Source organism: Coregonus clupeaformis, unplaced genomic scaffold (genome assembly GCF_020615455.1).
Source record: "Coregonus clupeaformis isolate EN_2021a unplaced genomic scaffold, ASM2061545v1 scaf2864, whole genome shotgun sequence".
In the NCBI taxonomy this organism is placed as follows: Eukaryota; Metazoa; Chordata; class Actinopteri; order Salmoniformes; family Salmonidae; genus Coregonus; species Coregonus clupeaformis.
In genome coordinates, this window is record NW_025536318.1 from 2,438 (window position 1) to 28,804 (window position 26,367).

The 26,367-nt window shown below is 43.8% G+C and overlaps 1 protein-coding gene across 1 annotated transcript in view; it reads right to left on the reverse strand.

Moving 5' to 3' along the window:
- Positions 1-2,395: 2,395 nt before the first annotated feature.
- The window catches only part of LOC123489202 (ERC protein 2-like), a gene marked incomplete at its 5' end in the record, with an annotated part of 35,416 nt that continues 11,444 nt past the window's right edge, over positions 2,396-26,367 (reverse strand). Inside the window, 4 exons of the mRNA XM_045219889.1 lie at positions 2,396-2,554; positions 16,467-16,634; positions 17,264-17,431; positions 18,703-18,858. Of these exons, the coding sequence (XP_045075824.1) occupies positions 2,396-2,554; positions 16,467-16,634; positions 17,264-17,431; positions 18,703-18,858 (651 nt within the window). The remainder of the gene's footprint in view (positions 2,555-16,466; positions 16,635-17,263; positions 17,432-18,702; positions 18,859-26,367) is intronic.

Consider the following 26,367-nt stretch of genomic DNA (forward strand, 5'->3'; position numbering starts at 1 on the left):
TGCATGGAGAAATGGGCCAAAATACTAGCAACAGTGTGTGAAAACCTTGTGAAGACATACAGAAAACATTTGACCTGTGTCATTGCCAACAAAGGGTATATAACAAAGTATTGAGAAACTTTGTTATTGACCAAATACTTATTTTCCACCATAATTTGCAAATAAATTCATTAAAAATCCTACAATGTGATTTTCTGGAGAAAAACAATCTCATTTTGTCTGTCATAGTTTACGTGTACCTATGATGAAAATTACAGGCCTCTCTCATCTTTTTAAGTGGGAGAACTTGCACAATTGGTGGCTGACTAAATACTTTTTCGCCACTGTACCATCAGATGACCTAGCCTCCACAATCCCTGACCTCAACCCAATTGAGATGGTTTGGGATGAGTCGGACGGCAGAGTGAAGGAAAAGCAGCCAACAAGTGCTCAGCATATGTGGGAACTCCTTCAAGACTGTTGGAAAAGCATTCCAGGTGAAGCTGGTTGAGAGAATGCCAAGAGGGTGCAAAGCTGGCATCAAGGCAAAGGGTGGCTATTTGAAGAATCTCAAATATTAAATATATTTTGATTTCTTTAACACTTTTTGGTTACTACATTATTCCATATGTGTTATTGAATGTCTTCACTATTATTCTACAATGTAGAAAATAGTACATATAAAGAAAAACCCTTTAATGAGTAGGTGTGTCCAAACTTTTGACTGGTACTGTACATAAACACATTATGTCTAACATCAACACATTATGTCTACCACAACACATTATGTCTACCATCAACACCTTATGTCTACCATAACACATTATGTCTACCATCAACACATTATGTCTACTACAACACATGATGTCTACCATCAACACATTATGTCTACCATCAACACATTATGTCTACTACAACACATTATGTCTACCATAAACACATTATGTCTACTACAACACATTATGTCTACTACAACATATTATGTCTACCATCAACACATTATGTCTACTACAACACATGATGTCTACCATCAACACATTATGTCTACCATCAACACATTATGTCTACTACAACACATTATGTCTACCATAAACACATTATGTCTACTACAACACATTATGTCTACTACAACATATTATGTCTACCATCAACACATTATGTCTACCATCAACACATTATGTCTACTACAACACATTATGTCTACCATCAACACATTATGTCTACCATCAACACATTATGTTTACTATCAACACATTCTGTCTACCATCAACACATTATGTCTACCACAACACATTATGTCTACCATCAACACATTATATCTACTACAACACATTATGTCTAACATCAACACATTATGTCTACCATCAACACATTATGTCTACCATCAACACATTATGTCTACCACAACACATTATGTCTACCATCAACACATTATGTCTACCATCAACACATTATGTCTACTACAACACATTATGTCTACCATCAACACATTATGTGTACCATCAACACATTATGTCTACCATCAACACATTATGTCTACCACAACACATTATGTCTACCATCAACACATTATGTCTACTACAACACATTATGTCTAACATCAACACAGTATGTCTACCACAACACATTATGTCTACCATCAACACATTATGTCTACCATCAACACATTATGTCTACCATCAACACATTATGTCTACCATCAACACATTATGTCTACTACAACACATTATGTCTACCATCAACACATTATGTCTACTACAACACATTATGTCTACTACAACACATTATGTCTACTACAACACATTATGTCTACTACAACACATTATGTCTACCATCAACACATTATGTCTACCATCAACACATTATTTCTACCATCAACTACATTATGTCTACTACAACACATTATGTCTACTACAACACATTATGTCTACCATCAACACATTATGTCTACCATCAACACATTATGTCTACTACAACACATTATGTCTACCATCAACACATTATGTCTACCATCAACACATTATGTCTACCATCAACACATTATGTCTACTACAACACATTATGTCTACTACAACACATTATGTCTACCATCAACACATTATGTCTACCATCAACACATTATGTCTACTACAACACATTATGTCTACCATCAACACATTATGTCTACCATCAACACATTATGTCTACTACAACACATTATGTCTACCACAACAGAGCTATCTATATCATAATCCTTATTACTTTTGAAAACATACAGTCTCTCTTCAGAGGAAAGTCGAGCCACAAAACAACACTGAAAGCAAGTTCTTGATCAATTGTGTGTTGCTCACATTTCCATCTAAACTCAGTAATGCATATACAGGTCATGTGACCTGAACTTGTGGTTCTAAGTTCTCCTACCATGAAACTCTGGGCCCTATATCTCTATGTTCTGTACCTTCTCAGAGAGCGCCTCCTCCAGGGTGGCCAGTGCAGTGTCAGTGTTACTGGAGTCAGTCTGTAGAGACTTCACCCTGTCCTTCAGGTTCCCCAGCTGCTTGTCCTTATCACACAGCTGCTCCTGCAGATTCTCAATCTGGGGGTGGGAGAGAGAGAGAGAAAGAGAGAGAGAGAGAGAGAGAGAGAGAGAGAGAGAGAGAGAGAGAGAGAGAGAGAGAGAGAGAGAGAGAGAGAGAGAGAGAGAGAGAGAGAGAGAGAGAGAGAAGGGAGAGAGAGAGAGAGAAGGAGAGGGAGAGGGAGAAAGAGAGAGAGAGAGAGAGAGAGAGAGAGAGGGAGAGAGAGAGAGAGAGAGAGAGAGAGAGAGAGAGAGAGAGAGAGAGAGAGAGAGAGAGAGAGAGAGAGAGAGAGAGAGAGAGAGAGAGGGAGAGGGAGAGGGAGAGGGAGAGGGAGAGGGAGAGAGAAGAGAGAGGGAGAGGGAGAAAGAGAGAGAGAGAGAGAGAGAGAGAGAGAGAGAGAGAGAGGAGAGAAGAGAGAGAGAGAGAGAGAGAGAGAGAGAGAGAGAGAGAGAGAGAGAGAGAGAGAGAGAACACCATTGTAAATACAACCCATATTTATGTTTATTTATAATTCCCTTTTGTACTTTAACTATTTGCACATCATTATAACACTGTACATAGACATAATATGACGTTTGAAATGTGTCTATTCCTTTGAAACTTGTGAGTGTAATGTTTACCATTCATTTTTTATTGTTTATTTCACTTCTGTTTATTATCTATTTCACTTGCTTTGGTAATATAAACATACACTACCGTTCAAAAGTTTTGGGTCACTTAGACATTTCCTTGTTTTCGAAAGAAAAGCAATTTTTTTGTCCATTAAAATAACATCAAATTGATCAGAAATACAGTGTAGACATTGTTAATGTTGTAAATGGCTATTGTATCTGGAAACGGCAGATTTTTTATGGAATATCTACATAGGCGTACAGAGGCCCATTATCAACAACCATCAATCCTGTGTTCCAATGGCACGTTGTGTTTGCTAATCCAAGTTTATCATTTTAAAAGGCAAATTGATCATTAGAAAACCCTTTTGCAATTATGTTAGCACAGCTGAAAACTGTTGTGCTGATTAAAGGAGCAATAAAACTGGCCTTCTTGGAGACTAGTTGAGTATCTGGAGCATCAGCAATTGTGGGTTTGATTACAGGCTCAAAATGGCCAGAAACAAATAACTTTCTTCTGAAACTCGTCAGTCTATTCTTGTTTTGAGAAATGAAGGCTATTCCATGCGAGAAATTGCCAAGAATCTGAAAATCTGGTACAACACTGTGTACTACTCCCTTCACAGAACAGCGCAAACTGGCTCTAACCAGAATAGAAAGAGGAGTGGGAGGCCCCGTTGCACAACTGAGCAAGAGGACAAATACATTAGAGTGTCTATTTTGAGAAACAGACGCCGCACAGGTCCTCAACTGGCAGATTCATTAAATAGTACCCGCAGAACACCAGTCTCAACGTCAACAGTGAAGAGGCGACTCCGGGATGCTGACCTTCTAGGCAGAGTTGCAAAGAAAAAGCCTATTCTATTCTGGTTAGAGCCAGTTTGCGCTGTTCTGTGAAGGGAGTAGTACACAGCGTTGTACGAGATCTTCAGTTTCTTGGCAATTTCTCGCATAGAATAGCCTTAATTTCTCAGAACAAGAATAGACTGACGAGTTTCAGAAGAAACTTCTTTGTTTCTGGACATTTTGAGCCTGTAGTCAAACCCACAATTGCTGATGCTCCAGATAGTCTCAAGAAGGCCAGTTGTATTGCTTATTTAATCAGCACAACAGTTTTCAGCTGTGCTAACATAATTGCAAAAGGGTTTTCTAATTATCAATTAGCCTTTTAAAATGATAAACTTGGATTAGCAACCCCAATGTGCCATTGGAACACAGGACTGACGGTTGCTGATAATGGGCCTCTGTACGCCTATGTAGATATTTTATTCTATATCAGCCGTTTCCAGCTACAATAGCCATTTACAACATTAACAATGTCTACACTGTATTGGTGATCAATTTGATGTTATTTTAATGGTAAAAAAAAAATTGCTTTTCTTTCGAAAACAAGGACATTTCTAAGTGACCCCAAACTTTTGAACGGTAGTGTATGTTTCCCATTCCAATAAAGCCCTTAGAATTTAACCTCTTAAGGATCGGACCCTTTTTTCAAATGTTCGCCTAAAATGACATATCCAAATCTAACTGCCTGTAGCTCAGGACCTGAAGCAATGATATGCATATTCTTGATACCATTTAAAAGGAAACACTTTGAAGTTTATGGAAATGTGAAATTAATGTAGGAGAATATAACACATTAGAGCTGGTAAAAGATAATACAAACAAAAAAACATGATGTTATTATTATTAATTTTTTTAATCATATTTAAAGTTTCAGATTGATCCAGTGAAGCATTGCAATACTGGACTATTTTGTATCACGTCTGCCCAAATGTGCCTAATTGGTAAATTGCTACATTTTCAAGTACATAACTATAGAGAACATACAAAATTGATATGGTAATACAAAATGTAAGTTCACACACTCCCAGGAATGTCACACATGATGGATCATTAGCTTATACACTAACTTTCACTCATCTAGATGGCCGGGCGGGGTGGGGGGTGGAGCCAGAGACAGCAGGGGTTCAAACTGTAGAACCAATTCCTACATTTGAATATAAAAATTGATTTTATCAAACAAAACTATGCTACATTTTATCTCTGGGACCCTTAGGATGACAAATCAGAGCAAGATTACTGAATGTAAGTACGTTATTTACCTTCAGAGGTGAATGTATTAAACCAGTTGCCGTGATACATTTTTGTTGTTGTGCACTCTCCTCAAACAATAGCATGGTATTTTTTCACTGTAATAGCTACTGTAAATTGGACAGTGCAGTTAGATTATCAAGAATTTAAGCTTTCTGCCCATATAATATAAGCTTTCTGCCCATATGTCTATGTCCTAGAAAGTTTGCTGTTACTTACAACAGTCATGCTAATCACATTAGCACACGTTAGCTCAACCGTCCCGTATATGGGACACCAATCCCGTAGAGGTTAATTGAATTGAATTGAATTGAGAGAGAGAGAGAGAGAGAGGGAGGGAGGATGGATGAGGTATAAAGAGCCAGAGGGAATTAGCATGTGGTCAAAAGAACTGTAAATTGATCAACTGCATTAAAAGTTAGGAGTGTGAGTTAGGAGTTAGTGTGAGTGATGTTTTCAGGCTAATTGCCTCTCCTTCCAGGGAAGTCCCTCTCAAAGACTAGAGGGGACTGTGACTGTGTGTGTGTTCCAAATGGCACTGTATTTCCTATATAGTGCAAAGTCAAAAGTAGTGCACTATATAGGGAATACGGTGCCATTTGGGACATACTGTGACTGTGTTGGACTTTTTACGCCTGGGAGAGGAAGCTTTTACTATTTTAGCCATCTTTTAGATTTGCTGCTAATTGAGGGAGAAGAAAGAGAGAGAGAGAGAGAGAGAGAGAGAGAGAGAGAGAGAGAGAGAGCTCAAAGACATTGCTCCTGCATTTTTAACAAAAAATATAGATTTAGAGTTAGATAAAGTAGGATTTTTTGGCAGGGACATATACAGGATGCTACCCTCCACAACATAACCTTCATTCCAAACCAAAACTCCAAACCTACAACCTGATTTTGGACGGAATTACCTGGAAAGCTTTCTACTACCAAGGATTACTATTCTCAAACTATACAGCAAATGCTCTGGAAAACAAACAGAAAACCTGAAAACACCATCCAACCTGGAACTGAGTGAGTAATGTTTAGTATGAAGCTATTTTTCACTTTCCAAAAACCAAGAAGAAAAATTCATTACAATGATATATTTTATATTATAAGGACTGAATTCTAAGGCTACCAAGCTTAAGCTTGCTACAAAGAGATACAATTTCAATTAGCACTGACGTGTGAAGTGAGAGGTGTCAAAGCCCTTGAGCCCAACAATGGCAGGAGAGTCGTACAGTCTACCCCAACTAGAGGCCTTAGAAGAGGCCTTAGAAGCACCCCCCACTGTTCAGAGGTCATTAAAATACAGTACCCTCTGAATGTAAAAAACGACAAGACACGAAAAGAGTACAAATTGAAACTTCTTTTGGGGAAGCACGAGACACTTTTTGCTGATTTGTATAAAAATGGGAATATAAGCAACCTTATCTTCCACACAGACCATCCCCTGGCATGGCACAGTGCTATACTAGCACACTACCCCTCTGTTAAGAGGGGGGGTGTTAGCGACGGGTGGAAACTCAGGATACTGGACAACGAGGACTCTGAGTCGTCTAATATTAATCTTTATAAATCTGGAACCGTTTTGGTTCAAGGCAACACCAAACAGTTCCAGCTGGACTTTCACCTAATCAAAGAAATAGCTCAGCAGGAGAAGCTGTCCCTTGAGAAAGATACCCCTACCCCGAGCGGGTCAGACCAGACCTCTTCATTAAATAACCCCCACAGAGCAACCCCAAGCAGAAACTCAACTTCCCAGCACAGAGTACTACTCCCTCATTGAAATGAAGGATAAATTCACCCAGCTGGAGGTAAGGCAGGTGGAGCTGGAACAGCAGGTGAACACACTCCAGTCAGCACAGACCCAGACAACAGTCCAGCACAACAACACCCCCTTAACTAGACCTGGAGAGCTGCAGGTGGAGAGAGACATGTCTGCACTCTGGACTGTGGTGAGACAACATCAACAGGAGAAAGAGCAGGAGCAGGAGAAGAACAGAGCACTAGAGGAGAGGATCAGAGTGCTGGAGGAGAAGGTGAGAACGATGACGGGTGACATTGAACAACCCATTAGAGAACAGCCCACCTCAGATCCTGGCCAAAGTCTCGACACCGTAGCAGAACAGTACACCCTAGACCCTGACCATAGCCTCGACATCACACCCAGACAAACAAATGAAGAACCCCAAGCCCTGGGGACCCCAACCCCTCTGAGCAACCCCCCCAGTCAGACACCCTGATAGACCTCATGACGACCCCCCACACCCACTGAGGACATACACAAGCCACAGATTGTACTCCTTATGGACTCAAACGGGAAATACATACAAGAAAATAAACTTTTTCCAAAACACACAGTGTCTAAACTCTGGTGTCCAAACACCCAGCGCCTAGACCTTCTGTCTGAGGACCCGACTAGGATCACCCAGCCACATAATAATACACACAGGCACAAATGACCTGAGAACACAGCAGGAAAGGGTGGCCACATCACTCAAGGGCGTGATAGAAAAAGCTTCTTCTACTTTCCCCAACGCACAAGTGGTTATCTCAACCCTGTTACCACGAAAAGACTTCCACCCTGCTACCATACAGCGGGTAAACGCAAGTATTTCCCGTGACTGTGCATCAAAACCAAATGTCTTCCTGGCCCACCACTCCACCCTGGACGTGAACAGCCTTTCTGACCAGGTCCACCTATACAAGGCAGCAGTGCCCACCTTCGCCCGGACCCTAAAGGATATCGCCCCTCAACCGCAGACCCAACACCTCACACAGGAGCAACAGATCAACAGACACCCCGCCCAGACCTGCGGGACCCCCCCAGGACCTACACATAGAGGACCCCCCGCAGAGAGGACCTACATCCAGACCACAGCACCATCAACCACATCTACACCCCCCACCCCAACCAATTAACTCCCCCCAAGTCAACCATGCCCACACCCCATTTAGGCCCCCTCAGATCAGACCTATGCCCCTCCTACCCACCCCAAGCCCCCCACTCCCACAAAGAGGGCCTCAACATGAAAGTCACACATACGCCCAGGCCGTGAGCAGGCAAACAGGCCCAACACCCACTCTTACACTAGCCCAAGCCAATGGCATGTACCAGATGCTCAGCAGGCTCTGCTCACAATTACTGGCCTGAGGCCAAACCACACAACCAACAACATTAGACACTTTATGGAACACAAAGCCTTCACTATTTCATCCTGGAATATCCAAGGCCTGAGGTCATCTGCCTTTGGCCTAAAGAGCAGGAATCTGGACTTCACCAAAGAAATCGGAAATACAGACATTGTCATCCTACAAGAAACATGGCACAGAGGAGACGGACCCACTGGTTGCCCTCTAGGTTACAGAGAGCTGGTAGTCCCATCCACCAAACTACCAGGTGTGAAACAGGAAGGGACTCAGGGGGTATGCTAATTTGGTATAGAGCAGACCTAACTCACTCTATTAAATTAATCAAAACAGGAACATTTTACATTTGGTTAGAAATTCAAAAGGAAATTATCTCAACTGAGAAAAATGTCCTCCTGTGTGCTACCTATATCCCCCACTAGAATCCCCATACTTTAATGAAGACAGTTTCTCCATCCTGGAGGGGGAAATCAATAATTTCCAGACCCAGGGACATGTACTAGTCTGTAGCGACCTAAATGCCAGAACTGGACAAGAACCTGACACCCTCAGCACACAGGGGGACAAACACCTACCTGGAGGTGACAGCATTCCCTCCCCCATATGCCCCCTAGGCACAACTACGACAACATAACCAACAAAATGGGTCACGACTCCTGCAGCTCTGTCGCACACTGGGTATGTACATAGTCAATGGTAGGCTTCGAGGGGACTCCTATGGTAGGTACACCTATAGCTCATCTCTTGGCAGTAGTACTGTAGACTACTTTATCACTGACCTCAACCCAGAGTCTCTCAGAGCGTTCACAGTCAGCCCACTGACACCCCTATCAGACCACAGCAAAATCACAGTCTACTTGAACAGAGCAATACTCAATCATGAGGCATCAAAGCCAAAAGAACTGAATAATATTAAGAAATGCTATAGATGGAAGGAAAGTAGTGTTGAAACCTACCAAAAAACAATTAGGAAACAACAAATTCAATCCATTCTAGACAACTTCCTGGACAAAACGTTCCACTGTAATAGTGAAGGTGTAAACTTGGCAGTAGAAAACCTAAACAGTATATTTGACCTCTCAGCTTCCCTATCAAATCTAAAAATCTCTAACAGAAAACCAAAGAAAAGTAATAACAGTGATAAATGGTTTGATGAAGAATGCAAAAACCTAAGAAAGAAATTGAGAAACCTATCCAACCAAAAACATAGAGACCCAGAAAACCTGAGCCTACGCCTTCACTATGGTGAATCACTAAAACAATACAGAAATACACTACGGAAAAAGAAGGAACAGCATGTCAGAAATCAGCTCAATGTAATTGAAGAATCCATAGACTCTAACCACTTCTGGGAAAATTGGAAAACACTAAACAAACAACAACACGAAGAGCTATCTATCCAAAACGGAGATGTATGGGTAAACCACTTCTCCAATCTTTTTGGCCCTATAACAGAGAACAAACAGCAAAAAAATATACATGATCAAATGCAAATCTTAGAATCAACTATTAAAGACTACCAGAACCCACTGGATTCTCCAATTACATTGAATGAACTACAGGATAAAATACAAACCCTCCAACCCAAAAAGTCCTGTGGTGCTGATGGTATCCTCAATGAAATGATAAAATATACAGACCACAAATTTCAATTAGCTATACTTAAACTCTTTAACATCATCCTTAGCTCTGGCATCTTCCCCAACATCTGGAACCAAGGACTGATCACCCCAATCCACAAAAGTGGAGACAAATTTGACCCCAATAACTACCGTGGGATATCGTCAACAGCAACCTTGGGAAAATCCTCTGCATTATCATTAACAGCAGACTAGTTCATTTCCTCAGTGAAAACAATGTACTGAGCAAATGTCAAATTGGCTTTTTACCAAATTACCGTACGACAGACCACGTATTCACCCTGCACACCCTAATTGACAAACAAACAAACCAAAACAAAGGCAAAGTCTTCTCATGCTTTGTTGATTTCAAAAAGCTTTTGACTCAATTTGGCATGAGGGTCTGCTATACAAATTGATGGAAAGTGGGGTTGGGGGAAAAACATACGACATTATAAAATCCATGTACACAAACAACAAGTGTGCGGTTAAAATTGGCAAAAAAACACACACATTTCTTTCCACAGGGCCGTGGGGTGAGACAGGGATGCAGTTTAAGCCCCACCCTCTTCAACATATATATCAACGAATTGGCGAGGGCACTAGAACAGTCTGCAGCACCCGGCCTCACCCTACTAGAATCTGAAGTCAAATGTCTTCTGTTTGCTGACGATCTGGTGCTTCTGTCACCAACCAAGGAGGGCCTACAGCAGCACCTAGATCTTCTGCACAGATTCTGTCAGACCTGGGCCCTGACAGTAAATCTCAGTAAGACAAAAATAATGGTGTTCCAAAAAAGGTCCAGTTGCCAGGACCACAAATACAAATTCCATCTAGACACCGTTGCCCTAGAGCACACAAAAAACTATACATACCTCGGCCTAAACATCAGCGCCACAGGTAACTTCCACAAAGCTGTGAACGATCTGAGAGACAAGGCAAGAAGGGCCTTCTATGCCATCAAAAGGAACATAAAATTTGACATACCAATTAGGATCTGGCTAAAAATACTTGAATCAGTTATAGAACCCATTGCCCTTTATGGTTCTGAGGTCTGGGGGTCCGCTCACCAACCAAGAATTCACAAAATGGGACAAACACCAAATTGAGACTCTGCATGCAGAATTCTGCAAAAACATCCTCCGTGTACAACGTAAAACACCAAATAATGCATGCAGAGCAGAATTAGGCCAATACCCGCTAATTATCAAAATCCAGAAAAGAGCCGTTAAATTCTATAACCACTTAAAAGGAAGCGATTCCCAAACCTTCCATAACAAAGCCATCACCTACAGAGAGATGAACTTGGAGAAGAGTCCCCTAAGTAAGCTTGTCCTGGGGCTCTGTTCACAAACACAAACAGACCCCACACAGCCCCAGGACAACAACAACAACAACACAACTAGACCCAACCAAATCATGAGAAAACAAAAAGAGAATTACTTGACACATTGGAAAGAACAAACAAAAAAACAGAGCAAACTAGAATGCTATTTGGCCCCTAAACAGAGAGTACACAGTGGCAGAATACTTGACCACTGTGACTGACCCAAACTTAAGGAAAGCTTTGACTATGTACAGACTCAGTGAGCATAGCCTTGCTATTGAGAAAGGCCGCCGTAGGCAGACCTGGCTCTCAAGAGAAGACAGGCTATGTGCACACTGCCCACAAAATGAGGTGGAAACTGAGCTGCACTTCCTAACCTCCTGCCAAATGTATGACCATATTAGAGACACATATTTCCCTCAGATTACAGCGATCCACAAAGAATTCGAAACAAACCCAATTTTGATAAACTCCCTTATCTACTGGGTGAAAAACCACAGTGTGCCATCACAGCTGCAAGATTTGTGACCTGTTGCCACAAGAAAAGGGCAACCAGTGAAGAACAAACACCATTGTAAATACAACCCATATTTATGTTTATTTATTTTCCCATTTGTACTTTAACTATTTGCACATTGTTACAACACTGTATATATACATAATATGACATTTGAAATGTCTTTATTCTTTTGAAACTTCTGAGTGTAATGTTTACTGTTAATATTTATTGTTTATTTCACTTTTGTTTACTATCTACTTCACTTGCTTTGGCAATGTTAACACACGTTTCCCATGCCAATAAAGCCCTTAAATTGTTTAAATTGTTAGAGGGGAGAGAGAGAGAGAGAGAGAGAGAGAGAGTTTGGATGTAAATGGCTATATATGAGTCTCCGTTTTCACAGAGATGTCTTTCTAAGATAGTAAGAAATAAAACAAGATAGTCTAGCCAGAGAGAGAAAGAAAGAGAAATAGGATATCTGAGAAAGAAACCAGACACATTGCACTGAGAGTATAGCCACTGCAGAAGAAGAGACAGAGAGAAATACAGTGGGGAAAAAAAGTATTTAGTCAGCTACCAATTGTGCAAGTTCTCCCACTTAAAAGATAAGAGAGGCCTGTAATTTTCATCATAGGTACATGTCAACTATGACAGACAAAATGAGAAAAAGAAATCCAGAAAATCACATTGTAGGATTTTTAATGAATTTATTTGCAAATTATGGTGGAAAATAAGTATTTGGTCAATAACAAAAGTTTCTGAATACTTTGTTATATTCCCTTTGTTGGCAATGACACAGGTCAAACGTTTTCTGTAAGTCTTCACAAGGTTTTCACACACTGTTGCTGGTATTTTGGCCCATTCCTCCATGCAGATCTCCTCTAGAGCAGTGATGTTTTGGGGCTGTCGCTGGGCAACACAGACTTTCATCTCCCTCCAAAGATTTTCAATGGGGTTGAGATCTGGAGACTGGCTAGGCCACTCCAGGACCTTGAAATGCTTCTTACGAAGCCACTCGCTTCGTTGCCCGGGCGGTGTGTTTGGGATCATTGTCATGCTGAAAGACCCAGCCACGTTTCATCTTCAATGCCCTTGCTGATGGAAGGAGGGTTTTCACTCAAAATCTCACGATACATGGCCCCATTCATTCTTTCCTTTACATGGATCAGTCGTCCTGGTCCCTTTGCAGAAAAAACAGCCCCAAAAGCATGATGTTTCCACCCCCATGCTTCACAGTAGGTATGGTGTTCTTTGGATGCAACTCAGCATTCTTTGTCCTCCAAACACGACGAGTTGAGTTTTTACCAAAAAGTTATATTTTGGTTTCATCTGACCATATGACATTCTCCCAAGCCTCTTCTGGATCATCCAAATGCACTCTAGCAAACTTCAGGACGGGCCTGGACATGTACTGGCTTAATCAGGGGGACATGTCTGGCACTGCAGGATTTGAGTCTCTGAGTGGCGTAGTGTGTTACTGATGGTAGGCTTTGTTACTTTGGTCCCAGCTCTCTGCAGGTCATTCACTAGGTCCCCCCGTGTGGTTCTGGGATTTTTGCTCACCGTTCTTGTGATCATTTTGACCCCACGGGTGAGATCTTGCGTGGAGCCCCAGATCGAGGGAGATTATCAGTGGTCTTGTATGTCTTCCATTTCCTAATAATTGCTTCCACAGTTGATTTCTTCAAACCAAGCTGCTTACCTATTGCAGATTCAGTCTTCCCAGCCTGGTGCAGGTCTACAATTTTGTTTCTGGTGTCCCTCTGACAGCTCTTTGGTCTTGGCCATAGTGGAGTTTGGAGTGTGACTGTTTGAGGTTGTGGACAGGTGTCTTTTATACTGATAACAAGTTCAAACAGGTGCCATTAATACAGGTAACAGGTGGAGGACAGAGGAGCCTCTTAAAGAAGAAGTTACAGGTCTGTGAGAGCCAGAAATCTTGCTTGTTTGTAGGTGACCAAATACTTATTTTCCACCATAATTTGCAAATAAATTCATTAAAAATCCTATAATGTGATTTTCTGGATTTTTCTTTCTCAATTTGTATGTCATAGTTGACGTGTACCTATGATGAAAATTACAGGCCTCTCTCATCTTTTTAAGTGGGAGAACTTGCACAATTGGTGGCTGACTAAATACTTTTTTACCCCACTGTATATAGCGAAAAGAGAGAGAGAGAAAGAAAGAAAGAAAGAAAGAAAGAAAGAAAGAAAGAAAGAAAGAAAGAAAGAAAGAAAGAAAGAAAGAAAGAAAGAAAGAAAGAAAGAAAGAAAGAAAGAAAGAAAGAAAGAAAGAAAGAAAGAAAGAGAGAGGGAGAAAGAGAGCATGTCAGAGTGAGAGAATAACCCTCAGTGTATATTTATAGAACACACTAGAGGCAGTGTGGCAGAATCTCCCTCGTTTCCTTCTTGTCTGTGTGTGTGTGGACACACTTTTACCCTGAGAGCAGCACAGAGACACTTGATAGACAGAGCTACAACCATCGATTTGTATCCTCAGAGACCAACCAGCCCAGGGATGTGTCCCAAATGGCACAGTCATGACTCTCCCTGACAGTGGATCAAAGGACCCATCAGCTAGGCAAATGTTTGAAGATAGCCAGACCCGCTCTCTACACAGAAGAGGGGGAAGGGGGGTCTGTGCCGGTCTTGACACCTCAACAATGGGTTGTAAATTTAAGCAGGAGATAACTCTCTCCCTGGCTCACTAGTATTGAGAAAATAATGCCTTTGTCTAGAGAGACAGTTTGCCGCCAAAACCATTTCCCCTAAAAAAGTGAACATTGGAACATTTATTTCTATCATCCGAATGTTAAGAATGGTCATGTCATATTGTTTATTATTTTGTGATGTCATTAAGGATGGTATAATGAAATAACTGTAACTCGGAAAGTGTACACATTCAATTTGTCAAGTTTATATCTAAATGTTGTATAAAATATATGATTAGGTATGAGAGTATTTTGGTGAAGATAGGAATGTGATTTTAGTCTTCTAATGAGATAATTGTTTTTCATATAAACTTTTGCCCAGTCAGTAACCACGCCCCAAGGGAGCACAGACATTGTGTCGGTGTGATGGAACGCCCCCTTTTTACCTTGGTAACAAAATTCACTCAGACCAGGAAGCATGGAGCTGTGGCTACACGGCTTAAAATGGTTAGACCAGAAAGACCAGCAGACGTGAGGTGTGAGCTAAACGTTACAAATGGTTGAAACTCTCAGACCAGAACATTGCCGGGTTGCTACTGGCGTGTAAAATGGTGTGAAACTCTGAAACTCTCAACCTCTACACGAGGTGAAGGAGAAGATAAACACACTAGAACTTAGCATTACCAGTCTGCAGCTTTACATGTAAAGTAGTCTAGAAATTTGACTAAAGACACGAGGTGGGAAGAAAGTAGAATCCCATCTCAGACAACCATTGGTGCATCTGAAGTATTTGTTCTAACAAACACTTCGCTACCAGAGAAGCTCTACAAAGAAGAAGGACATTGTGACCTCTGGTGGACGAGCCTTACACTGAACAGGACACTAAAGCCAACGAAGGATCGATCGAGTCCAACAGAGATAGTCGACGAACAAAGACATCTACACGTAAATGTATACATTGCATTTCTTATTCGAATGGGCAGTGGTTAGGGTGCTAAGTATTCTGATTTCTGTGAGCGTAGTTTCCAAATTATTCAGCGATAAGTTTGAATCTCTCTTTGTCTCTCTCTCTCCCTCTCCCTCTCTCTTTCTGACCCCTCCCTTTTCATAACCAAGAAGTCATGCTGTTGCTAGTCCACTAGGCACCTGTTTCCATTGTATTACGTTTTTAATCAATAACCTATACCGTGTGTGTGTGTATGTATTCTGTGTTATTATTTAGTTAGCTAGTAAATAAATGATTAAGCCAATTTGTGTATTGCTGATTCATAAGTAAGGTTAGGGTTCTTGCAGATATCAAGCAGTATGCGACGTTGAGAATGAGACTGATATGAGGTAATGATTGATAAGTGACTGTTATCTGTTAACTATATATCTTCTAAGAGTTTAATTCGGGAGATGGTAACTTCTTCCGTGGTGCCCCAAATTCCTAATGAGTTAATTGTTACATGACTAATTTAATAAAGTAACAATTAAACATAGTTAGTTGATTCGATAAATAACAGTCATCACATTAATGAAAGTCACGTCATGACAGCACCATATTCCCTATTTAGTGCACTTCTTTCGACGAGGGCCAATAGGGGACACAGCTCAGGTCTCAGGGAGACAGGGATCCAACCAAACATCCAAACAACCTGTAGGGATACACAGCAAGCTCTCACCTAGGTTCTATGTAACAATTCTCAAGATGTTTTCTCATTCCTGGGGAGAGCGTTCTTGTAAACCTATGTCTCAGTCAAATGTATCAAATGTTTCCCTCAGATTTTCTCTTAGGCGAGTCGCTGAGGCCTACTGAAAAACATGTTATGCCTAAAAGCTTTTGGCGTTGAACAGCAGAGCTAGGCTGCCTCACTTACAGTACTGTAAGCAATGGTTGGAGAAAACTATGTTGGTCACTGTTTTAGTCCATTTAAACAAGCTAGTGAACAATCCCAGTCTACCTAAACCAATCCCTGATCCTTAACCCTGACCCTTGACCGCTGCCCCCTGCCCCTAACCTTCTTCTGCAGGACGTTGATCTTCCTCTCCTTGACCTCCAGCATGTCCTTCATGTCTCGGATCTCTCCGGCCAGCGTACCCTTCTCCTCCGTCAGGTCCTGCAGCTGCTTGCTCTTCTTGTTCAGGAAGGACTCCTTCTCCTCCAAACGCAGGCGCAAGGCATCCACCTGGGAGGGGAGAGGTCACAGGTCAAAGGTACAATGTCACAGTTCAGAGGTCAAATTCAATCAAATGGATTTCATAAAGCCCTTTTTACATTAGCAGTGGTCACAAAGTGAAAACCACCCCAACACCCAGCCCACTGGAGGAAGTTTGTGAATGCTCCCCAAAGAGCAAAAGGGTTTAAGTAAAGTTGTCACAAAGTGCTTTCACAGTAAGCCCGGCCTAAACCATGAGGCAAAGTTCAAAGTTCAAAGGTATTATTATTATCATTGTCGAATTGAAGAAGGCGTCCTCACTGAAATACTTGGCATTTACAATACAATGTTCATGCCCCACTAAAGGGTAGAGGGCAAGAGGGGTGTGTGATGCAGAGGACAAGGAGAGGGTGATATAATGTGCCCTTAGATGTGGACCAAAACAGGACAAGGACCAAAATACATGCAGGGGAAAAAACATTTTATTAATGAACCCAACAAGATAATTTAAATGTATATATTTTTTCATCATCCAAGGGTGTATGTAGGCGTGCGTGCGTGTGTGTGTGTATGCATGTGTGCGTGTGTGCTTGTCTGCATATGTGTGTTCATGTGTGTGCATATGTGCAGGCATGCATGTTTGTGTGCGGTGTAGCTACCTCTGTCTGCAGGATGGCAGCGCGCTGCTCCTTGGCAGTGAGAGACTCTTTGAGAACCTCTATATGCTGTTTGCAGTCTGAGTTCTGGTTGTTCAGGGTCTCCAGTTTGGTCTGCAGGGCCAGCAGCTCTGACTCTTTCTTAGACAGCTCCTGCTTCAGCTGGTCGATCTGTGGAGGGGAGACACACACAGAACAGGGAGTATCACAACTAGCTCTTGCATGAAGTTGCCAGCTAACTAGTATGATTATGGCAGGGTGTGTGTGTAAATGTGTGTGTGTGTGTGTGTGTGTGTGTGTGTGTGTGTGTGTGTGCGTGCGTGTCTATTAGGTGTCTGAGTATGACTGTACTCGGTGTGTTTTGTGCAGTGGACATTGGACAGAACATCCTCTCACTCAAACAGAGGGACAGTTTATCCACTGTGTTCATTCCAGCGAGGCTCTCCTCTCATTAAAGATGCATTTTGGACTGACTCCCTGCATTATTCATGTATTATACATCAGCCCTATCTATGATTGATGAATAATGGTCTAAAATACAACAACAAACCCCCTGCTGGTTTCAGCCCTCACATGGGTAATGTGCGTGGAGTTGGATGTGTCACACAGACACAATTCTACAGATAGGCTAGAGGCTAGCCACCACCCTGGGGACGACATGCCCCTTGACATGGTCAGACGCCACAGACAGACAGATAGAGGGCTCGAAAGACAGACAGACAGACAAGCAGGCTGGCGGATGGAGGGACGGACGGGGGACAGACAGATAGGCGGGCTGGCGGACGGACTGGAGGGGACGGACAGACGGACAGACAGACAAGGTGGCATGGAGGCAGACATACAGACAGGAAGGCTTAGAGGGAGGCTGGGAACTTAACCTGACTGTGAGACAGCTGATGACAGACTGTTTAATATGACTGAGCAAATCAAAGCTGGACCAACTGGATAAGATGTGATAAGATAAGCGTTGATGAGGAAATTAAACGTAACCAGAGTTTGTTACAGTGGGTTCCAACGGTAATGCTCTACTATCGGTCATGCTAGATGGATACAAACATATTGACAAGGCTTCGGAGGTGATCATAAAATAGAGAATTTAATAACATAGGAATGGTGTTGTAAGTCGCTCTGGATAAGAGCGTCTGCTAAATGATGTAAATGTGTTCTTTATTGTCTTCCTCTGCTAAGTGTACAGTCAGTAACAAATCAACAAGTAAGCATCTCCCAGTCAGATAGCTGCCAGCGAAGCACTCCCCTGATGAAATCAGTTCATTTAATACTAAAGCTAGCTTATTTACTGTCAGCCAGACAGTCAGCTCTGTTCTGTTCTGTTCACTTTGAACCTGCACAGCAAAATCGAGATTGTGAGTGATTGTGTTTGGCACATCATACAGAACTACAGTAAGTGCATGTGGTGTTTTTTCCTGTATATTTGTGTGTACCTTGGTCTTCATAAACTTGGAGTGGTTCTTGTAGACCTCCATCTGTTTGATCTCCTCCTCTCTGTCCTCGGTGTTCAGCAAGCCGTTAGCCTTCAGTATCTGGATCTCATCCTCCAGGTCCCTGATGTTACGCTCCAGAGACGCTATCTTGGTGTCCTGGACAACACACACACACACACCAGCTGTAAGACACTATCTTGGTGTCCTAGACAACACACACACACACACACACACACACACACACACACACACACACACACACACACACACACACACACACACACACACACACCAGCTGTAAGATGCTATCTTGGTGTCCTAGACAACACACACACACACCAGCTGTAAAATGCTATCTTGGTGTCCTAGACAACACACACACACACACCAGCTGTAAGATGCTATCTTGGTGTCCTAGACAACACACACACACACCAGCTGTAATATGCTATATTGGTGTCCTAGACAACACACACACACACACACACACACACACACACACCAGCTGTAAGATGCTATCTTGGTGTCCTAGACAACACACACACACACACACACACACACACACACACACACACACACCAGCTGTACACTACATCCACACTTAAAATCCAGTAGTAGAACATTTCCAAAGGTTGACCAGTGTACAAAACACAAAACACCTGAAAGAGAGGGAGAGAGAGAGAGAGAGAGAGAGAGAGAGAGAGAGAGAGAGAGAGAGAGAGAGAGAGAGAGAGAGAGAGAGAGAGAGAGAGAGAGAGAGAGAGAGAGAGAGAGAGAGAGAGAGAGAGAGAGAGAGAGAGAGAGAGAGAGAGAGAGAGAGAGAGAGAGAGAGAGAGAGAGAGACAGAGACAGAGACAGAGACAGAGACAGAGACAGAGACAGAGACAGAGACAGAGACAGAGACAGAGACAGAGACAGAGAGTAAGAGAGCTCTTTGAAGTAGTATGGAGGAGAGCCGCTGCAGTATCTCAAGAAAAATCCAAAGCCTCCTCCTCCTGCAGCAGATCTAGCTCCAGCTCCCTCACAGCCTCTCAGTGGATGAATCACCATTTGGAAATACTGAGCAGCACACATCACATCTAGCCTGGGAGAGGGACCAGCCCAGAAAGAAACGCCTGGAGAAGAAGCAGGAAGAAGATCCGTACTGCTCTGTAGTCGCTCGCACATCAATGCAGGAACCAGTCTCTCGACTGCAACTGCAACTCTGAGTGTAGCTTTGGCTTCGCAGGGTTTTTTATTAAATAATACAGTGTCTTTAAGATTAGCCATGGTCCATCTCCCATGCACTCCTCCTGCAGACCGAGAACCCCTGTTCTTCTCCCTCTCTCCCCCTCTTCCAACCTGTCCTTCCCTTGACTGGTTCTGAAGTTGTGAACTTGAACTAGACCTTTAGCAGGGGTCATCCAGCACCCAGTGGAGAACTAGGAACACCGGCTGTATGAGATGCTCTCACTATAGGATGACCGAAAACAACAACAAACGGTCCTGGATCTAAGGGGTTAACGTGAAAGTGTGAATGCTGTTATCATGGCCATGTGCCTCGTCAATGCATCACTATCCTCGAATTGTAGCTAGACGCAAGCTACCATAGAGAGAACATAGTAGTACATTAGAACATAGTATAGACAACAACATACCATAGCTCAATGGGTCAGAGAAGCTATGTCATCCAATTGATTTCACTTTTACAGTAGATCAAGCTGATCAAGCAGAGGATGTAATGCTCACTCTCTCTCTCTCTCTCTCTCTCTCTCTCTCTCTCTCTCTCTCTCTCGTTGGAGTGCATGCTGGGAGTGAGTCGTGAAGCAGGAGTGATTTGTGAGAGCGACTGGAATTATATTCACTCTATTGGGCTTTGGTGTGTATATATATATATAGATTAGTTTAGTTGTTTTAAGGTTATCTTGTCTAACTATCACTAAGCACGTATACGGGTGGTGGGATCGTTGAGGTTGTTTTTCTCGAGGGCACAACCAGCGGGTGGGGCTGGTTGCAATGACCACTCGCGGAGGTTTGGAGTTTGAAAAACTTAGTCGGCGGCATGGAGTAAAGATTCCTGCTGCGGCCGGGTGTTCAGAGGAAGAATGTAGCTTGGCAGTGGGTGCTATCATTGGGTATGATAGCATCAAATCAGCCTCAAGGATGAATAGCGCTGTAGTGATATTCTTAGATTCCATTGAAAAGGTGAATACGATAGTTGAGAGTGGTGTTGTGTTGCGGGAGACACAGACGCCGGTATTTCCGCTTATGAATATGGCGAAGAAAGTTATACTTTCTAACATGCCACCATTTGTTAGAGATGAAGTGTTGGAGCGAGAGTTATCTCGTAATGGTCAAATTGTATCTACAATAAAGAAGGTTCTTTTTGGATGCAAATCTCCTTTGCTGAAACATGTCGTGTCTCATAGGAGACAAGTGCATATGATTTTAAAAAAGGACATTGATTAACTGAATTTAGCATTCAGTTTTAAGATTGATGGATTTGATTATGTCTTCTACGCTTCTACTGAATCAATTAAATGCTTTGGCTGTGGTAGAGAGGGGCATTTGGTACGAATTGTCCCGAGAACGAGCATGTAGAGTCTGGTAGCAGCTCTGAGTGCTGGTGCAGCTAATGCACCACCGCAAGGGATGAACATGCTAAGGGTGCAGGGGAAGGGAGAAGGTGGGCAGATGTGGTTGGAAAAGTAGGAGAGAAAGGCAGTGTGGATACGGGGCAATTGTGGTAGATCAGAACAAAGAAGGAGGGGAAAAAGTCGGTGAGATTGAGACTGCCGTCAGCTGAGGTGGTGCTGAAAAATGAAATTGGAGGTCAAGAGGAGATTGAAATAATGGAAAAGGAAGCAGCTGTTTTCAAAGTACCGAGGAGTAAGAGGAAGAATGTAAGGGGTGGTGAAGGGTCTAATTCCAAGAGGAAGGTAGAGATTGATAAATCAGTTGAAGATAAACAGGTTGTAAAGATGGTGGAGTTTTCTTCTGGGGAGGATAGCGAGAGTGAGTCATCTGATGCGTCACAACAAAATAGTGAGATAAATGGGGTGGAAGGGAGGTATGGGATTGAGAAGGTACGTCAATTTCTGAAGTTGACAAAAGGGAAGAAATATACAGTGGGGAAAAAAAGTAAATGTAAATGAAAAAGTATTTACTCAGCCACCAATTGTGCAAGTTCTCCCACTTAAAAAGATGAGAGAGGCCTGTAATTTTCATAATAGGTACACGTCAACTATGACAGACAAAATGAGAAAAAAAAATCAGAAAATCACATTGTAGGATTTTTTATGAATTTATTTGCAAATTATGGTGGAAAATAAGTATTTGGTCACCTACAAACAAGCAAGATTTCTGGCTCTCACAGACCTGTAACATCTTCTTTAAGAGGCTCCTCTGTCCACCACTCGTTACCTGTATTAATGGCACCTGTTTAAACTTGTTATCAGTATAAAAGACACCTGTCCACAACCTCAAACAGTCACACTCCAAACTCCACTATGGCCAAGACCAAAGAGCTGTCAAAGGACACCAGAAACAAAATTGTAGACCTGCACCAGGCTGGGAAGACTGAATCTGCAATAGGTAAGCAGCTTGGTTTGAAGAAATCAACTGTGGGAGCAATTATTAGGAAATGGAAGACATACAAGACCACTGATAATCTCCCCGATCTGGGGCTCCACGCAATATCTCACCCCGTGGGGTCAAAATGATCACAAGAACGTGAGCAAAAATCCCAGAACCACACGGGGGGACCTAGTGAATGACCTGCAGAGAGCTGGGACCAAAGTAACAAAGCCTACCATCAGTAACACACTACGCGCCAGGGACTCAAATCCTGCAGTGCCAGACGTGTCCCCCTGCTTAAGCCAGTACATGTCCAGGCCCGGTCCGAAGTTTGCTAGAGTGCATTTGGATGATCCAGAAGAGGATTGAGAGAATGTCATATGGTCAGATGAAACCAAAATAGAACTTTTTGGTAAGAACTCAACTAAGTCGTGTTTGGAGGACAAAGAATGCTGAGTTGCATCCAAAGAACACCATACCTCGTGGTCCTCTGTAGCTCAGCTGGTAGAGCACGGCGCTTGTAACGCCTAAAGTAGTGGGTTCGATCCCGGGACCACCCATACACAAAAAAATGTATGCACGCATGACTGTAAGTCGCTTTGGATAAAAGCGTCTGCTAAATGGCATATTATATTATATTATTATATACCTACTGTGAAGCATGGGGGTGGAAACATCATGCTTTGGGGCTGTTTTTCTGCAAAGGGACCAGGACGACTGATCCGTGTAAAGGAAAGAATGAATGGGGCCATGTATCGTGAGATTTTGAGTGAAAACCTCCTTCCATCAGCAAGGGCATTGAAGATGAAACGTGGCTGGGTCTTTCAGCATGACAATGATCCCAAACACACCGCCCGGGCAACGAAGGAGTGGCTTGCAGTAAGAAGCATTTCAAGGTCCTGGAGTGGCCTAGCCAGTCTCCAGATCTCAACCCCATAGAAAATCTTTGGAGGGGAGTTGAAAGTCCGTGTTGCCCAGCGACAGCCCCAAAACATCACTGCTCTAGAGGAGATCTGCATGGAGGAATGGGCCAAAATACCAGCAACAGTGTGTGAAAACCTTGTGAAGACTTACAGAAAACGTTTGACCTGTGTCATTGCCAACAAAGGGTATATAACAAAGTATTGAGAAACTTTTGTCATTGACCAAATACTTATTGTCCACCATAATTTGCAAATAAATTCATAAAAAATGCTACAATGTGATTTTCTGGAGAAAAAAAATCTCATTTTGTCTGTCATAGTTGACGTGTACCTATGATGAAAATTACAGGCCTCTCTCATCTTTTTAAGTGGGAGAACTTGCACAATTGGTGGCTGACTAAATACTTTTCCCCCCACTGTACCATCAGATGACCTAGCATCCACAATCCCCCGACCTCAACCCAATTGAGATGGTTTGGGATGAGTCGGACGGCAGAGTGAAGGAAAAGCAGCCAACAAGTGCTCAGCATATGTGGGAACTCCTTCAAGACTGTTGGAAAAGCATTCCAGGTGAAGCTGGTTGAGAGAATGCCAAGAGGGTTTTGACTGGTACTGTACATGAACACATTATGTCTAACATCAACACATTATGTCTACCACAACACATTATGTCTACCATCAACACATTATGTCTACCATAACACATTATGTCTACCATCAACACATTATGTCTACTACAACACACGATGTCTACCATCAACACATTATGTCTACCATCAACACATTATGTCTACTACAACACATTATGTCTACCATAAACACATTATGTCTACTACAACACATTATGTCTACTACAACATATTATGTCTACCATCAACACATTATGTCTACCATCAACACATTATTGTCACGAACAGAAGAGGACCCAAGAGCGCAAGTTCAAATTCAGAGTTCTTTATTCAAGGTTACAGGCGGGAAGAGGAGTCCCAGGGGTGTCAGGGGTCTTTCAGGGTCCTCCTGTGGGTACCTGTGCTCCGGGGGTCACCAAATGTCCGGGGGTGTCCAGTCCAAGTGCTTAGTGTGTGTGTTCCCCAGTGATGGAGCGGCGTATCGGGCTGAGGGTGGTGGAAACGTCTGGGCACGCTCATCTGGTGGTCGGAGACCTGGGGGAACACACACACACAACAGCAATATGAATGGCAGGCAGAAGTACAGATCAGGGCTGGGCAAATATCGTGGTGAGAGACAGAAGGCAGAAACGAGTTACGGAGGGGCTGAAGATCGGAGAGTAGTCGAGGTCCAGAAGGCAGGTTGGGATAGACGGGGCAGTAGAACAAGGAGGCAGTCAAGAAAGGATCGGTATCACAAACAGGAGTCAGAGCGCAGACAGGCAGGTTACTGGTCGGGTTTGAAGACGATCTGACAGGGCTTGGCTGAAAACCAGGGCTTGATATACTGGGAGAGGTAGTGGGGAAATGCAGTTCAGCTGGCAGAGTAATTAGAACAGAGTGAGGCAAGGTGAGGATGGTGAGTGGGAAATGCAGTGCAGCTGGCCAGGTAACAAGAGCAGAGCAGGGCAGGTGGAGCTAGTTAGGCTGAGTAGAGAGAGGGAGGTGAGCAGAGTGGAAGATAATTGAATGCAATTAATGTTGCTACCAGGGGAGAGAGAGTGCTCATGACAGGACCCCCCCTCCAAGGGACGGCCCCAGAAGTCCCAAGAACAACATCATGCCGGGAGGGGGTGGAGGGGAGCAGGCGGCGGGTCAGAACTCCTCCGAGCGGTCCGAGTGAATCTCCTCATCCTCAGAAGGAGCTGGAGGGTCACGGTCGGGAGACAGGACAGGCACTGAGACAGGAGCAGGGCGGGCCGGACGGCTAGGAACCCCTCTTGGGCGGCCCTTACGGATTGCAGGCTGATCAGGATGTAGTCGGTGGAAGTCAGTGATAAGGGTCCGGTCCACTATCCTCCTGGCCGGATCCAGGTCCTCTCCTCTGGACCATATCCCTCCCAATCAGCGGTACTGAGACCCCTACCCCTTCGCCTAGAGCGGAGCAGCCGCCGGACGGTGAAGACAGGACCGCCATCTACGAGGCGCGGAGGAGGTGGCGCCGAGCTGCAGGGACCAGGGGACTTTCATGGACCGGCTTGACCTTGGAGACGTGGAAGGTGGGGTGGACCCGCATGGAACGGGCAACTGAAGTCGGACCGCCGTTGGACTGATGACTTTCTGCACAGGAAAAGGACCAATGAAGCGAGGGGCCAGCTTTCGTGATACAACCCGCAGCGGCAGATCCCGGGCAGACAGCCAGACCTTCTGACCAACCCGGTAAGTAGGTGCTGGGGTCCTCCGTCGGTTGGCACCGACGGCGTAGCTGGTTCCAGACTTCAGGAGCACAGTGCGAGCCTGGGCCCAAGTGCGGCGGCAGCGGCGGGCATACGCAGAGCAGACGGACAGGTGGCATCCGCCTCCTGGCTGGCAAACAGTGGAGGTTGATACCCGTAGACACACTGAAAGGGGGAGAGCCCGGTGGAGGAACTGGTGAGTGAATTATGGGCATATTCCACCCAGAGCAGGTGTTGAGCCCAGGCCCGGGGATTTTGGGAAGCCACACACCTCAGTGCCTTCTCCAGCTCCTGGTTCATGCGTTCAGTCTGGCCGTTTGACTGCGGGTGGAATCCAGGCGATAGGCTGGCGGTGGCCCCAAGGAGATGACAGAACTCCTTCCAAAAGGTTGCTGAGAATTGCGGGCCCCGGGTCTGACACTATATCCTGGGGTAGGCCATGGATACGAAACACATGTTCCAGGACCACCTGGGAGGTCTCTTTAGCAGAGGGTAGTTTGGGAAGGGGCACGAAGTGGGTCATCTTACTAAAGCGGTCAACAATGGTAAGGATGACTGTGTGTCCGTCAGAGGGCGGAAGGCCCGTAACAAAGTCCAGTGAAACGTGGGACCAGGGCCTCTTGGGTATGAGTAGGGGTTGCAGCAACCCAGCAGGAGGCTGGTTGGGAGTCTTGTTTCGTTACAAGTGGGACAAGCTCGGATGAATTCTCGGACATCCCGTCTCATCCCCCCCGCCACCAGAACCGCTGGCGGACCAGATGAAGGGTGCGAGTGATGCCGGGATGACAGGCCAGGCGGGATTCGTGCCCCCCACTGAATCACAGGTGACCTGAGATTTGCTGG